Raw genomic sequence first — 15,617 nt, forward strand, 5'->3', positions numbered from 1 at the left:
CCCAACAAAGAACACTGCTTTTTATTACTTTCTGCAAAATCCCTTTACATTGATTGCATTTGCCATAAAAAAATAAAAAAATAAAACCTAACCCTGGACTATTCTGGCTAATATCACATTCCTGTTATGACACTGTTTACCTTTGATTCGAATAGGAGTTGTACATACTGCAGCAAAAGAGAAACCTGGTGTAAAAAACACTCCTCTGAAAGGAACCCCTTGACCATAATACCAGCAGCTGTCAATTTAGCCAATAAGGTAAAACAATAATTTGATATGGGACAAAAAATACATCAACTTCCCAACATCTCCCTTTTCTCTGTGGTGCTTCACTTATAAACAGCTTTCATAGGCCATCAGTAATTAGGAGGTGTACAAATTGAGAACTTTGTGACCCTTCAACAATTTTCCTTTGTTTGTATTAAGCTAAATTTTGGCACAAGGAGATGGCATTGAGTATAGCAGGCTGCTGTCTCTATATCAAGCTCCAATATCAACAGTTCTGTGAGATTTACTTCACCTGATTTAGTACATAGCCAGAGTTTCAAATAGAATAGACTAATTCCTTCATTAGGCGTCTCTTTTACGGCCCCCAAAAACCCATGGCAATAATAAGGCATGCTAAATAAATCCTATTTAATATTAACTGTTGAAAACAGCGTCAATGGAGCCCCAGCTAGTGTATTTTAAGTAGTCCTTCCTATTTAAAATTGTGAGGACAATACAGTATTATCCAAAAGAGAAAATTAATCAAATAGAACCGAATATGAAACTGAAGGGGTTGTTTGGGAACGTGGCTGTATGAAAAAAAGACAAGTTTAACCATACTGTATGTACAGAAACCAATTCTCCACAGCATAAAATTGAAATGTGTCCATCTTGTTAAGGTTAAAAAGAGTGTTCAAAAACTGTTACAAATACAACAAAGTGAAAAATCATTTGGACCCAGTTAAACAGTCCCACCATTTTGTGGAAATCGTTACAGTATTCAATTTTTGTGATTCAGTGATTCATGCAGTGTATTTTTCTATTGCAAGGAGTATTGCAAAATGGTGGAAACTAATTACCAGTGCATTAATTTTAAGAATCAGGCGAGTGTGTATCACTCAGAACTCCAGAGACGGAGAGAGTGAGAAAGAGAGAAATAAAAACTAATGGTAAAAAAACAGCAAGGCTTTTTGTTTCAAAGTCCAGGGGATGATGCTTTTTGATGCAACTCCTAAACATCTCTCATCAGTGGCTGAAGCTCCCCTGTCTGTAAGGCTAAACAGAATCCTTCAAGGCAGGATTGGTTGCTACATTTTATTGCTTCAGCCACTGTGCTCACTCACACATTCGCACCTCCCTTTAACATCTCAAGGAAACACCAGCGGAAAGCAAAGCAGCACACAGGAATTTCAGTGTAAAAAAACAATGACAAGGTCTCTTGTTTCTCCAAAAAAAAAAAAAAAAAAAAAAAAAAAAAAAAATACAATAATTAAATAGTACAATTTAAAAAAATGATTTCAGGCGCATTGCTTTCTGGCTACGTCGAAGAGACACTATGGTGATTCTTGATTGGATTCAGGGGAGATTGGAGGAGCTAGTGCAGGTGGAGTCTTAATCCTGATTGGTAGCATGGGAATGTCAGTGGGCACAGATTTCAAAATCTTGTCTGTGGTTGGGTGGGGAGTTCTTCGTTATGACTGGGCGCAACCAGAACATGCCTAAACGGGGCTGGAGTCTGTCTTGCAGAGGTCTGATGGCTCTGGTCTACACCTGCATGCTAAGAGATCTTGCAGTTGTTCCTGGCAGAGTTCTGAGGAGGGCTCTGGGGGGGCCTGATGGATTTGGAGCGTTTCAGGCTGTTCCCCTTGCTGCCCCCCGGCAGGTTAGCGAGAGAGTAAGAGCGACCATGCATCATTACAGCGTTCATCCCATTGGCCATGGAGAAGGACTTGAGATGGCTCTTGATGGCCACGGGCAGCGGCAGCTTGTCGATGAGGTGAACCGGGGTACATGACACAATGGCTCGGCAGCACAGGTCCTGCAGGGTGAAAACTGCACAGTGGAAACAAACACACAAATAAGCTATTACACACACAACCTCCCCCAACAGACAGCACTTCAAAATGCTTATTCCCTTAAACAGGACTGATTTTCACACACACACACACATACAGGAATGCACACTTGTACAGTGACTTGCATACTCTGCAGTACAAGGCTGTGTTTCACTCCCTGTTATAAGACCTGCATAATAAAATACTTCATTTTTTTTTTGAATTCTTTTAGATACTAAAATAAAAGGTCTCTTCCAAAGTTAACATGAAGTCATACAGTGATTTCCACTTATCCACTAGAGGGCAGTCACGTTGTACTGCTGAAATCAGACAAAACTCTTACAACACACTTATTTCAGGATTCATAGCCGTTTGGGGGGGGGGGGGAATAAATAAATAAAAAGCCCACACAAGTGTTAAGTGCATAAGAATGTAGTAGACCAGAGTTAGGATCAGTGTAAATCAGGCTAAAAGAAATCCAGCAAATGCATTGTTTAGCTTTTAATTCTGGACTAAGTGTGCAAGTGTCTTTTGTAACTAAAGGGAAAACTAAATGGGCTGGCTACTGTCTGCACTGTTCTAGCAAACATTATCAGCTGTTGGAAATCCGTCAGGTGTTCCAGTCACTCCACTGCTATCAAGTCATTCTGTCACAGTGGTGTGGGGTAGGTTCAAAGCTGGCCACTTCCACTCCAAAAAAACTCAATCAGTTCTTAAAGCAGTGGTCCTCAAAGTCGTGCTCGCGAAGCCAGGCCATCGTGCCCACGGCAGCTGTTCTTAAATTATGGGTTGTGAACACATTTTTGGCGGTTCGTAGCGTGGGAAAATGAAGAAAGCTTTAAACACGTTTTCCAACAAAAGCGCCACAGCAGTCTGTTGACAGCGCTGCTCGCTTATGCTGTGCTTGTACGTATGTGACTTTTTTTTTTCCTGAATGGCTTTTGCGATACGATCAACCAAATGAATATCTGCATTGTCTCCGAGGTAGCCCAATCATAACTTAGCTGGGTGAGACATAAACTGTGTCTGTTTCAGGTGCAAGTACTAACTGTAAGATTAACCAATAGGAGAGTCAACCATCTGCCAAGTTTTACGCAGCTGTCCAACCCTAAGCAAGCAGAGGCTGTTCACGGTATTCTGCATGACAATTGAAGGTAAGCGAGTAGCCAGATGAAAAGTGAAAGATCTGACAGCTGTCCAATCATTCGTGAGCAGGCGGGGTGTTAATATGCTATGTTAATAAGCACTGAATTTTGCCGACTGTTACTGAGAAAAATAATACATTTCAGTGTTTAGAATTTAATTTTCTATCTGTATTTTTTTTATTTCACCAGACAAGGGAAACACCGTACTATATGCAACGGGGTCACCCACGTCACTATTTAGGCACGTTTGATTTTGTTATTGTAGTATATTCACGTTTTGATTTGTCACGTTTTATTTAATGTTTGTTTTACTTTAACACATTTAACAGCACGTTTATTTTGGCACGTTACTTTGTTGTAGATTTGCACAGATCTCACTGGCACATTGATGTTCTCCTGTTCTCAGCCCCTATAGGTGCTAATTGAATAATTAAGAAGCTGAGCACCTGGTATAAAAACTCATGATTTCATCCATTCGAGAGATTGGATTTGGTCATTGTGATGTGAACCCGGGTTTGGAGTGGAGGTTGGACGCACAGTCAGCAGGAGCAGACAATGAATTAGACTTGTTTGTGTTCGACAGTGGATTGGGGAGAAAAATTAAAGAAACAGCCGCCGACATTTACAGCAAGACTCTTGCTGTGCTTACTGTCTCTCTCCGTGTGTGTATGTTTCTAACCGTTTCAGAAATGAGTATTTTAAAGGAATTGGGGTTTTAGAGGAGTGCTGGAGACGGGGAGCTTTTAAATTATTGGTTTTGTTGTTGTGTTAGTAAGCCCCGTCTCCGCAATTGTCTCCAGCTGCACTGCACTTTGTTTTTAATTATAATTGACCATGTATTGTTTTTATTGAACAGTGCAAACCCCATGCTGTGACTGTGTATTCTTATTTATTAAATATAGTTAACCACCTGTATTTAATAAAACGATGTTCATTGCCCTGTATAGTATTGTGGTTTTTAGTTTATGCCCTTCTGGTATTCTGCCTGGCTGATCCCACCCTGATTGAAAAGAATGAGTGCCCCTCCCAGGTGCTACATATACTTAGTTACGAATTCACTTTCTCTGAATAACTGTACTGAAAAAATTTGTCAAATTGAAACAAAGCAAGACGCTATCTATACTTTATTTTATTCACAGATATCTGTGTAAACATGCTATTTAAAAAATATTTGTATTGCATATTTTATGTAAATTATTTAAAGAATAAAGCACAGCACACACAATTGCTACCTGAGACTTCCTTATTAGAATGCCTTCTCGCAACATATTATATTTTACATATATATTAGTCAGCGTGCCTGCAAACAGCCAAGTAAGATTAACTTATGCCCGTGCCAAAATTACTTTGAGGACCACTGTCTTCAAGTATTCTCATTGGCACTTATAAACTGGAAGATAAACAGAGTGGTGCATTAGTCGCACTCAGGCAGTGCCTATAAAGTAAAGTCTCTAATGCTGCCTAATGTATCTAGAGCAGATGCTCAGCCAACAGTAGACAGTACATTAGAATGGGAACATGTAATTCTGTGGTGAAATCAGGAGCATGCTGTTACTGGACAGTAATGGGAGAGTTTTGCTGAATGCAACAAAAGGTATGTTATATACAATATTATATTTACTCTCATTTTGTGGGCAGATGCCAGCTTTTCGTAAAGCACTAACCACAGGCTTAAGGTATAGTGCAAAGGATCACCTGGAAATCTAGGCTGAAGCAGATGCTATAGGTGAAGTGAAATACACGCATTTGCATTATGGAATCATTAATCATTCTGTCACCCCAATTCTTATCTTTTACCCCCTCACCCCAATACTGCTCAGACTATTCAAACCAAACACACTGCACAAACTCTGCAGACCCTCACCTCTATTGGGTTTCCAGAACTTCTCCATGCCGTGCCGCATCAGGACAATACGCGAGAGCTCTGTGAAGGACTCTATGACATTGAAGTTGCAGAGGGGGCTGACCTCAAAGAAGGTCATGCTGTTCTTCTCTGCGTAGGTGCGTGCCTGCTCCGTTGGCACCTGACGCTTGAATGCCAAGTGAAGCCGGTTTCCTACAAGGATCCGTGGCACTCCAGGCGCATGCTGGCAAAACAGACATACAGGAGTTAAGGGGTGCGGATTCTCTCTAGAAAAAGGTGTGGAGGATTTCAAAAGGACATTCTCCACAAGTCCACATAGAACATTACACTGATGAATGTACTAGCCGATACGGATGTCATCTTATTTTTTTCCTGACAGTTGTTTAAGTTTTACTTAAATATTCCAAGACGTGAAGCCCCCTTTAGCACTGGTGTTCTTCTGTGTTTAAAAAGTGAGGCACTGATAATACCAGTATTTCCCAGACTGCTCGAAACCTAGTGCTGGGATCAGCACTGATACAGGACACAAACTGCCCCCACTGTCTGTACAGAAGCTTTCAAGCTGTGGAATCCTGTTTCTGAAATCTAAATGATATCGCTAAAGGCCCTCCATGGAGGTGCAGCAAGTTGAAGTGTCTGTCTCAAAAAGGAAAAGTTTAAAATAACACCCCCACCCCCACCCCCAAACAAACAGGGTATCCTGGAAGGGAAATGGAAAAGCTCCTTTGGCAGAGGCAGGAAACAGAGGGGGCGTGAACAGGCATTAAAGTATGTGTCTTTGAGCAGAAGGGGAGCTAATGCAAATCCACAAACTTTGTTTTCAAATTACTGAACTGACTTGAGGAGGGGTGTAGCACCACAGGGGTGGGAATTTCAGAAGCCACACAATAGTGAATATCAGCTCACACCAGTCACAGACATTGTCCAACAGCAGATGTAGGGGAGCCTGCCAGCATTATCAGTTCTTTCATATAATTCAGAATGAAACAAAGCAAACTATCCATAAATACAAACTAAAATCTGAATCTCAGACAGGAATGTAATTTAAGTTCTAAACTGAAATGGAATTGGTGTGCAGCCAATAGCACATATATCAGAGTAGACAGGGAGAAGAGACAGGCAGGACAAAGATAATTCAAGTCAAGAAAGGATGAACTCAAATCCTAACAGATGGCAGTGTGTCTGTGTGTGAATTCCAACTCAAACCAGAATTGACATGCGTAAGACAAGAAGTGCAAACAAGTTTCTTTGCAACTCCTTACCTCGTCTATCTCTCGGATCCAACGGTCAATGCCGTCAAAGGACCAGCGGTTAGTGATGTCATAAACCAACAGGATTCCCTTGGAGCGAAACACAGATACAAAAACAAAAAAAACCACTTACATCAGGGCATCATTACAAAAGGATAATAAAACTGAAACCACACACTCCTTTCCAAGGGGAAGATTATACCACAAGTCACAACACCCACTTAGCAGCCAGTAACAAAGACCTCACCTAGTGTTCCTCAAGATAAAGCCTGTTGTCATATCATTCTCGTGTTATATTACACACTACTTTATCTGCATGACTGGTTAAACCTGTTCTAGTACCTGACTTGTCTTTCATACTAAATGGTGCAAAGATGTGTTTTCAATTAATATGTCTACTGTTCATTTTACCAATTGATGGACCCACCCTCCCCAACTCCCTGAACAAAGAATGTAGCCCCCCTTACCTGCGCCCCTCTGGAATAGGATCTGAAGATGGTGCAGAAACGACCCTGTCCTGATGTGTCCCTGAAACACAAACAGAAAGTTGGTCAGATACAAAGGAATGATGAAGAGTTTACAGAACAACAGCAGGACTGTTTGGGGATAAATAAAAACAGAAATATACTGGACATTGCCATCATCCCCAAAAACCATTCTTCCATGATACTGCAATCAGTAATTTCTTATGATAAATTATGCGCAATGCAACTAGCAACTGGTTCCAAAACAAAATATAATTTTATGATCTGAGAACCAGTCAAAAATCCACATTCCTTAATACCATAACTCACTAATTGGAGACCTTGAATAGCCAAAGCCTAACATCCTATATAGAGCAGGAATTACTGCAATCTTACAATTCGAAGTCAAACCATACAGCTGGTTTAAGATAAACATTAAGCCTTTTAATAGATGCTTATAAAAATGCTGTGAAACTTTAAAAATCACTCTCAATTGTATTTGTTACCATTCTGTAGTTTCTTGTTTCATTTTCTACAACTAATCTTTAAACAATTGCCAAACATTAACCTAATTTTACAATAAAGACTTTGTTTCCACTTTACAATTGTTCTTCATTAGTGTCACCTGGAAGCACTTTAGTTTTCATAAGGAGTTGGAATCATACCACCACTGTGAGGCAATAATTGCAAAATATTACTGTGTTGACCTAGTTGGTCTGGATACTGAGGCTTTTGTTTTTAAGGAGTGTCTGCAACCCACATGTTTCCAGGAGCATTCCAATTGATTTTTAAAAATGCAATAGATTTGAATAAGATGGATGGGAAAGAGCTGAAATGCTCTGATTGTATACATGTAAGGTTAATTTTCCCCAGTGTGGCCATGAAAGCCAGTGATGGCAAATGACGCTGCTAAATAGTCGCTCAGCTGATGTTAGTTTTTGACTAGCTGTCTACTGTAATTAGAAGCTGTCGGGAGTGGCACATAGCTTTGAAGTGTGCTAGGTGACTTTTCACAAACAGGAAAGAAACTAAAATACTGGACTGAGGTAGGGACATGGCTAATGTGAACACTGAAGGCAGTGGAGCAGGAGAAAAGGGCCCCCAGTTTTGTTATTTGAAGTTCATCCTTCAATTTTCTTAAAAACTAAATTAGAATCCTAATGAGAAACTTGGTTGTATTGTTATTTCAAGTCAGGTTAAATTGAATTCTTTGCTACACCTCATAAAAAAGACAGGAAGTTTAACCCACATAGCCCCCTCACAACTGTGGGTTTAAGCTACTCTTGACCATACACTTTGTCTTTAACCAAGAAACACTGAATGCATACAATTATAACATACATAATGCAGTTAGCATTGCTTGTCCTCACAAATGCAACAGGTTATCACTTAACTTTGAGACCCAGGAAACAGTGCTGGAGGAGGGCATACTTTAAAATGTGCCAAAGTGTCAGACAAATACATTCTGTTGAGCAGACCAAAGCTCAGCTCAGCTTGTAGTTCTGCCATTACAGGACATATAATACTGAAAGTGTAGACCTAACTATCTAAAATGTGCTTTTAAAGCATTGAATGTCAGTAAACCAAAATGGCAAAACATCTCCAGTTGCAGTGCTCATCGGCGACTTGCCAACATCCTACATCTGATTCAGACCGTTTATTCTGTTTACTGCATGCTTTCACATTCCAGGAAATATACCCAGACAAAACAGAAGAAACTCTGGATTAACAAAACACAGATGTCCTCTTTGCCGGAACAGTAATGCAGATTGGAACCCAAAATTACCAAGACATTATTAGTTCATCTTACTGGTGCTGTTCAAGTTAGGTTAAGATACAATATGAATATAAGATAGCTTGACTGGAGGAATTACCCACAACCAATACTGTAAAAAACACTGTTTAATATTGTTTCAATTTTTCAACACATCTTTCCTAACAGAGCACTGTACTGTATATAAACTTACATTTAAAGAAAATTACATCACACACTTGAGTGGTAAAGCTTACAGACGGTTTACACAACAGAACACTGATATAGCACTGACCAGAGTTCCAGTTTGACACGTCTCCCATCCAAGAGGATTGTAGTGGTCTTGTAGTCAATTCCTAGAAAAAAAGATGAATTAAACCAGAAAGCAATGGAAAATCAAACCACACCCCCCCCAAAAAAAACAAAACAAACAAAAAAAAAAGTGTCAGCTTATGGAAGCCAGGTCAGTAAAACATCATAAAATTGTTTATCATACTGTGTTGTCAGGACAAAAAACCTGGCAGTAATCTAATGACTCTGTCACTAATAGATTATACATTTCAGTTTTGGTCACATGTGATGGCAGTACTGTGGAACTTTAACCACAATTCACAGCTCTACAAAACAGCCGACTGAAAACAGCTTGTAAACTTGTCTATTCAACTGAAAATGTGAATTCACACTAATTGGAATAAGAAAACATTGGCAACAGAATGCATTTTTTTAATATATCGTATTATTTATATATCTCCATCCAGTTGTGGCATTAGCTACTGGTTATAGCTGGTGGTTATTGACAGTTTACCAGGGGAGTGTCAGATTTCAATATTTGGATTGTTTTAGCTAAATATGTTAAGCATTATTAGCACACAGTTTGATTTTATCCTAAAGGTGCTGCTAGGGTGTTCCTGTAAAGGAACGAAGATTTAAAACCACCCCTGTTTAAACATATATTTGGTAAATATTCCGAAACAGATGATTTACATCATTGTAAAGGTTGTCATGATTGAGACTTAAGTAGTTTACAACTGTCATGCTACCCTCAGTTATAGAACTGCACACAACATAATAATACAATTGCAAAAACCAATACATCAGTAACACATGAAAATTTCTAACAGGAAAAACAGATCTGGAGACAATAATATCACATACCATCAAAACACAACTACAGTTATTTCTCACAACAGAGATATACATACATACACACACACAGCGTCTGTTTTACGCTGCACAGCTGGTGTGAAAGCCTCCACAAGATGTACAGTATTCTAAAAAAAAGAATGTTATGCTGATGCCAACGTTTTGATGCAATGTGCTTAACAATCCCCTCCTATTAACAGGGTCTTCAGACTTTGTTTCTTATGTCTGTCCCCTTTAGGAAACCCAAAGCTGAAAAACTTAAAAACAAACAAACAAACAAAATCCTCAAAAAAAAAAAAAAAAAAAAAAAAAAAAATTGTGAGAGGCAGCCTTAAGGCTGCCTCTCACAATCACATTTCAGTTCCTCTCCATAGTCCATTAAAGCTGTTCTTTGTTCTCTCGTTATATTGTTTTATTGCTCATCAAGTCACTTATTTCAAATGCTCAGTAAATGTGAAGAATTGCATTGTAAAAAAAGAAAATCACAAATTTAGAAAATTGAACAATCAAATCTCGCAAAACCTTGCAAAACCAATTTGGCAGATCTGATTTTGTTTTGAACTAGTTATTGGGCTGCCAGACATCCAATTAATTCTGGTGCAGCACAGTTCTCTATACTCTCAGACTGGGACTTGAGTCCATTCAGCCCCTGTGCTGTACAATGAAACCTGGCAAAATTGCTTCATTCCAGAGTCTGAGGCTGTTGGCCACCCTGTTACTTCATTTAAGCCTATTCTATTAAATCTGTCAGTCCTGCTAAATTAATCTCAGAGCACCAGACTGTTGTTCTTTTTTTATCTCTTACGCAGCAAAAATCATGTTCAGTTTTTAGATAGTTCTCTTGGCCTTTTACTGTAGTTTCCCACAACTACCATTCATCAAGCCAGGGCATGTTCAGTATATCTTTCAAAAGACTTTCCTAATTGCACAATATCTTAATTCAACTCTGACTAGTCAAGGCAAGTTTTGTCCACTGTTTTAGAACTGTAGACCCAAGCTATTTGTAGCAGGTGCAATGCAAATAAATTATTATACTGTATCTACTATAAAGGTGGCCTGGAGGAGAAAATGGGTCTCTATGCCAATCTACTGTGAAAGTCAGTCACTGACTACTTGGGGTGATAGGATACACATCCTCATTTTTCTCTGCCACAACAATGTGCTTTAAAAATGAACTTCAAAATTTCCTGCAGTTCTGTCTTTTGGCAATGTGTTACTTAACTCAGCCATCTGAACTAATTGGAATTTGGTCTTAACTTAAGCCTGTGACAACTATCAAATCTTTCTTATTATTCACAATCTGAGTCAGTATCACCAACAGGTAAAATGTCTACATCACTTGGTCAGGATGTGTAATTTGATCTTTGTTTCCTTTTACCCGAGGAAAGCCAGCACTAAACACAAGGATCTGGATCAAACTTTTCAAGAGATGAGCCCCCTGCACTGATTCTTACAAGATCTTAACAGCTGCCACATTGAGTTGTGTATGTTGGATTTAATTCTGTTTTGTGCAGACAATCCACATTCACATTGAGCGGCTGATATTGGCAGCACAAGCATGATTTCCACTAAATGTAGAAGATTTGTTTTTTAATCTGTGCAAAAGGGTTCTTTTATTAGCATGACCTCCCATAAAACAATGTAGGATTTATCCATAAGCTGACTGAAATGTGTTTCAAGCATTCTCCATTCTAGGTGAACTGCATCAACATTGCATCCATTCCTTGCTAAAAGATTACTATACCAATTCAGTGAAGCATCTAACTGTTCATCACCAAAGTCCACAAGATAATCAGGCCGTGCATCATGGCAGAACACTGATTAAGTTGGGGTCCTCCCGAAACCCTCTCCTCACCAGAAAGCTTAATCATGTTGCCAAACCTGTACTCAAACCCCCAAACTGATTTCAACAGTTGTTTCAATATGTGTCTTTAGGTCATTTTCTAAAATGTCATGAGTCTGGGGGCCCTTAAGTTTAATATCTTGAAATCTATTAATGCCTTTTCCCTCATACTTTTAACTGTCGAGACACAATTCTCAATTGCTTCAACAGCTTGGGGAAGAATTAGACTCTTATTTTGGAGTATACGGCTAACCTTTGACATCCCTGAGATGAGATAATGTAAAAAATGACAAAACCCTACAAAAGCAAGTCCTTCCATTTCCTGTACATGCTTTGCTTTTCCATGAAGTCTGTTTTTGGAAGTGGAAGTAAGGTGCTCCATGAAGTGATGCACAGCAGTATATTGTCCCTGTCCAGTAGCAAGACTCTCAGTTTTGATTTTCAACACTAACTGAGTCTATATCTACTGTAGATGCAGACTCTCCAGTACCACTAGTGCTAGATGCAGCAGACAAATGAGACCTGATATTTTAATTTGACATGACTCAAAGCCTTGGTACTACACCAGCAAAGTCTACATTGGTTTACTGGAGGCTGCACAGTTCACAAAGAAACCTTTATCAGCTTGATATGGTAACCTTTTCAATTCCACATTGCTTTTTTGTTTAATTCTCGACCCGTTTGTTCTCAAGACCCTTATTAATAAACGTTCTTAAAAGTTTTTGGGGCATGTTTGAATGGTACTTTTGCAACACACACCCGTTTCCACGTTCAGACACTTCACAGCACTACAGTTCAGTATTTTTTGTACCTCCATCTCAGTTCCTCAAACCGATGTTTAGTTTTTCATATTTGATCAGAACATTCTCACATTAGCTTAAAAAGGTGTGCACTGGCATTTTGTAATGGAAATCATGAATTTGAATAAAGTCAGTGAAATGTTGGAAATCGATGTAAACACCAATTTAGGCGCTTCCTTTATTTCCTTTAAAAAACGCAGCATATCATGCACTGAAAATAGAAAGCAGCGAGTATCTGTAAATTGTTTGGTTGTGTATGCACGCCGCTTTTACATGTAGTTATGTAGGTCAGTGAAAGAGGTAGCTGAGTGAGCCTGTAAATGGGTGACAGCTAAAATACAAAAAAAAAGTGTGAGTGAGCCGTTTTGTGTAAACAAAAGAACAACTGCATCGGAGAACAGACGTTTACCAATTACAGAGGCTGTTTTTACAGCATGCCGTTTCAGAATCGTGGAAAACACTAAAGCCTGGTTCATACTTCTTGTGCAGCTTCACTACTTGCTATATGAAGGACACGTCGTGTTGCAGCCCTTTTGATTATGCAAAGCGGTTGCAGCCAGCGCTCCAGCTAAGGTTTTGAGTCTGGGGATTAACTTACCCTCTAATTTTAACACTGAGAGTAAAATATATTTTCAGGGGGTAAAACATTACCTTGAAGTCATGAGTAATCTCAATAAATACCGTACAATCTTTAATGGTAATGGGGTAGGCAGTTAAAAAAAAAAAAAAAAAAAAAGCCTTCCATTTTAAAAGTAGTTACTTTGAGATACTGACTGTACAGCAACTGACTCACCGCTGCTACCCCTGCACTAACTAGCGTCCACTTTTTTTTTTTCCTCCCGCACTGCAAGATGCCACAAAGCCATTGCAGAACTCCAGTGTCGGAGGACCACTCAGTTCTGAATTGGCTGCACTTGGCCAATTGTGCACCGCCCCCTGAGAACTTCAGGCCACAGTCGACAGTGGCATAGCCTGGATTTGCACTGGCAAACTCCAAGCTACAGGGCGCATCCTGCACTCTGGGCGGCGTGCCTTTACTGGATGCACCACTCGGGAGCCCCCACGTTACTTATACTCATTACATTCTTAAACTCAGTCAACATGCTAAAACTTCAATATAAAGCAATACAGATAAATAAAATAAGGACATGCATTAATATGTTATAAAACAGTTTGTTTAATATTATAGGCACCTTTTTTTGGCGGACGATGATTCTAGTTAGATCTGGTCTAGGGTGTTCAAGCTTCAACCTGTGCAGCTTAATGTGATTGGCTGCAATGACAACACGGCTAGCCAGAGATTGAATAATGTTTGTTGGGATGGTTTTTCTTGTGTACAGTTTCCTTGTAACTGAAGACATCGGGTGCGTTCAAGGAGATCATTCTGAGCACATTCTGTGCAGATTCTGACCAACTTGAACGCACCCATTAGCTAAATTGGTCAGATTCTGCACAGAATGATCTTGATGAACGCACCCATTGTCAGCGGAAGTTTTAGGGCAGAAATCACCTGATTGCCAGCAGCAAGGCTTTGGAAATTAGGATTTGGACTGTGGTTTCAATAATGCCTATTATGATTATTAAAGCTTGTGTTAACCATGATAGTCATCACAGTGAATAGCCTGTATTGTACAATACTAACATGGACCTATCACCTTAAACCTAGTATGACTGATTGAGGATAGGATTACATTAATAGAAATCCTGAACACACCTCAGATACACACTACAAAACAGTTTTACCTGAAAAATACATGGATCCTAACTTGGAATCGGCCATACTAACCTCTACAGCAAACCACCGCCTCAGGTGGTGTGCAGTATAGGTTACATAAATAAACGGTACCCTACATGTATGATGTGGTGCTAATCAGTGAAATGTGACGATTGTTTTGAGTCACTCACCGCTGCTGTAGGCATAGGGGGACTCAGCCGACCCGTCCTGAAGACTGCCCAAGATCTCCACTTTCCCTACATCGCTGTCTCCCACCAGCAGGAATTTTAGTAGATAGTCATAGCTCTTGACGGGGCTGCCTTGAGTACCCATCCTTTCTCGCATCGGTACCTGACAGCAAGCTTGGAGATATGGGTGCACCCCCTAAGAAGTACACTCTATCACTCCTGATCCAAAGCACAGGCTGAAAGAGAGTCCTCTAATATCCTTGGATCGCAGCTTTCAAAGACCCTTGTTTATTCCTATATGGGGGGCCCCTGTGGCTCCGACAGGAAATTTTGCCTCTGATCAGACCTGAAAGCTCCTTAGGCCAATAACACAAAAACTGATAATGTGTTCGTTGACACATTCGATTTCTATCATGATATGAATCGTACCCGTGACGTTAAAAGTACAAACGTGAAGCCACGTACACCACAGGCAGCTCTCTAGTAGGATAATACACAATACAGACAATAAAAATACACAATGTATTTATCTTCTGATCCAAGTCCAACTTCGCTTGCTACCGGCAAATAACCAGAACACTGGTTTTGATGTGTAATCGACCAGCCCTGCTATTAAAAACATGATTGTTGCTTAGCAAGAAAACTGGATATGAAACGCAGAATGCAATCCGGTACCCCACCTCTCCAAGGGGAGAACACACATCGTTGTTTTTTGTGATGATGCGGTCCCCTGGCAGTCTTAATTGTTCTCGTTTTGGGGTTAAAAATTATCAACAAATGAAGTCTTTCACAAATACTCAAGAAAATGTTCCAAGAAAACTCGGCATAAACAATAGCGCAAATGCTAGTTTTAGTCTAGGAAAAAGCCATCTCAGATCACATGCCGTACAAAGAAATCACAATAGCTTATGCTTATACACACACACATATATATATATATATATATATATATATATATATATATATATATATATATATATATATATATATACACACACACACACACACACACACTGCTTTAACTACAGTCCCGATATTCTCCGTTATGTAAAGAGCTACTTTACTGAAAAACTCGTATTACATGGACTGCCTACTACTAGATGCAGCACTACACTAGTCTCAGTTGCCTATTCAAAATAAAACAAACATTTTTAAGAACCCTTATAACCGACTGTACTTCCTTGTGTTGAGCTCTATGATTTTTTTCTTTAAATCAATAATGACATCAACAGGAATTCTCTCCTCCGAGCCAGCAGATGGAAATGCTTGAGTGTAGTCCGCTCAGAAGCGCTTAAAACCCGGCCACTGCTGTTACTTGCATCCGGGGTCTGAGTGAGGCCCTGAACAACAAAAGTTGGAAAACTCAGACGCTATTAATATCTTCACCAACTTGGTTTCGTTCCCCCCAGGC

At 39.6% G+C, this 15,617-nt stretch overlaps 1 protein-coding gene across 1 annotated transcript; it reads right to left on the reverse strand.

The window, feature by feature from the left end:
- Positions 1-1,452: 1,452 nt before the first annotated feature.
- Positions 1,453-15,129, reverse strand: LOC121331012 (ras-related protein Rab-40C-like). The gene is made up of 6 exons (XM_041278106.1): positions 14,210-15,129; positions 8,814-8,874; positions 6,769-6,829; positions 6,314-6,391; positions 5,052-5,274; positions 1,453-2,040 (listed from the first exon to the last, which is right to left on the reverse strand). The coding sequence occupies exons 1-6, from the start codon at positions 14,361-14,363 to the stop codon at positions 1,766-1,768; spliced, it is 852 nt and encodes a 283-aa protein (XP_041134040.1). The 5' UTR covers positions 14,364-15,129; the 3' UTR covers positions 1,453-1,765.
- Between the last annotated feature and the right edge of the window lie 488 nt (positions 15,130-15,617).

This window comes from Polyodon spathula, chromosome 18, assembly GCF_017654505.1.
Source record: "Polyodon spathula isolate WHYD16114869_AA chromosome 18, ASM1765450v1, whole genome shotgun sequence".
Classification (NCBI taxonomy): Eukaryota; Metazoa; Chordata; class Actinopteri; order Acipenseriformes; family Polyodontidae; genus Polyodon; species Polyodon spathula.

Bases quoted from the DNA above. Each gene is read 5' to 3' on its own strand.
- LOC121331012 (XM_041278106.1), bottom strand. From the start codon at position 14,363: ATGCGAGAAAGGATGGGTACTCAAGGCAGCCCCGTCAAGAGCTATGAC. The intron at 6,392-6,768 runs GTAAGGGGGGCT...TTTCGCTCCAAG, and splicing joins CCTATTCCAGAGGGGCGCAG to GGAATCCTGTTGGTTTATGA. The intron at 5,275-6,313 runs GTAAGGAGTTGC...CTGTTTTGCCAG, and splicing joins GGATCCGAGAGATAGACGAG to CATGCGCCTGGAGTGCCACG.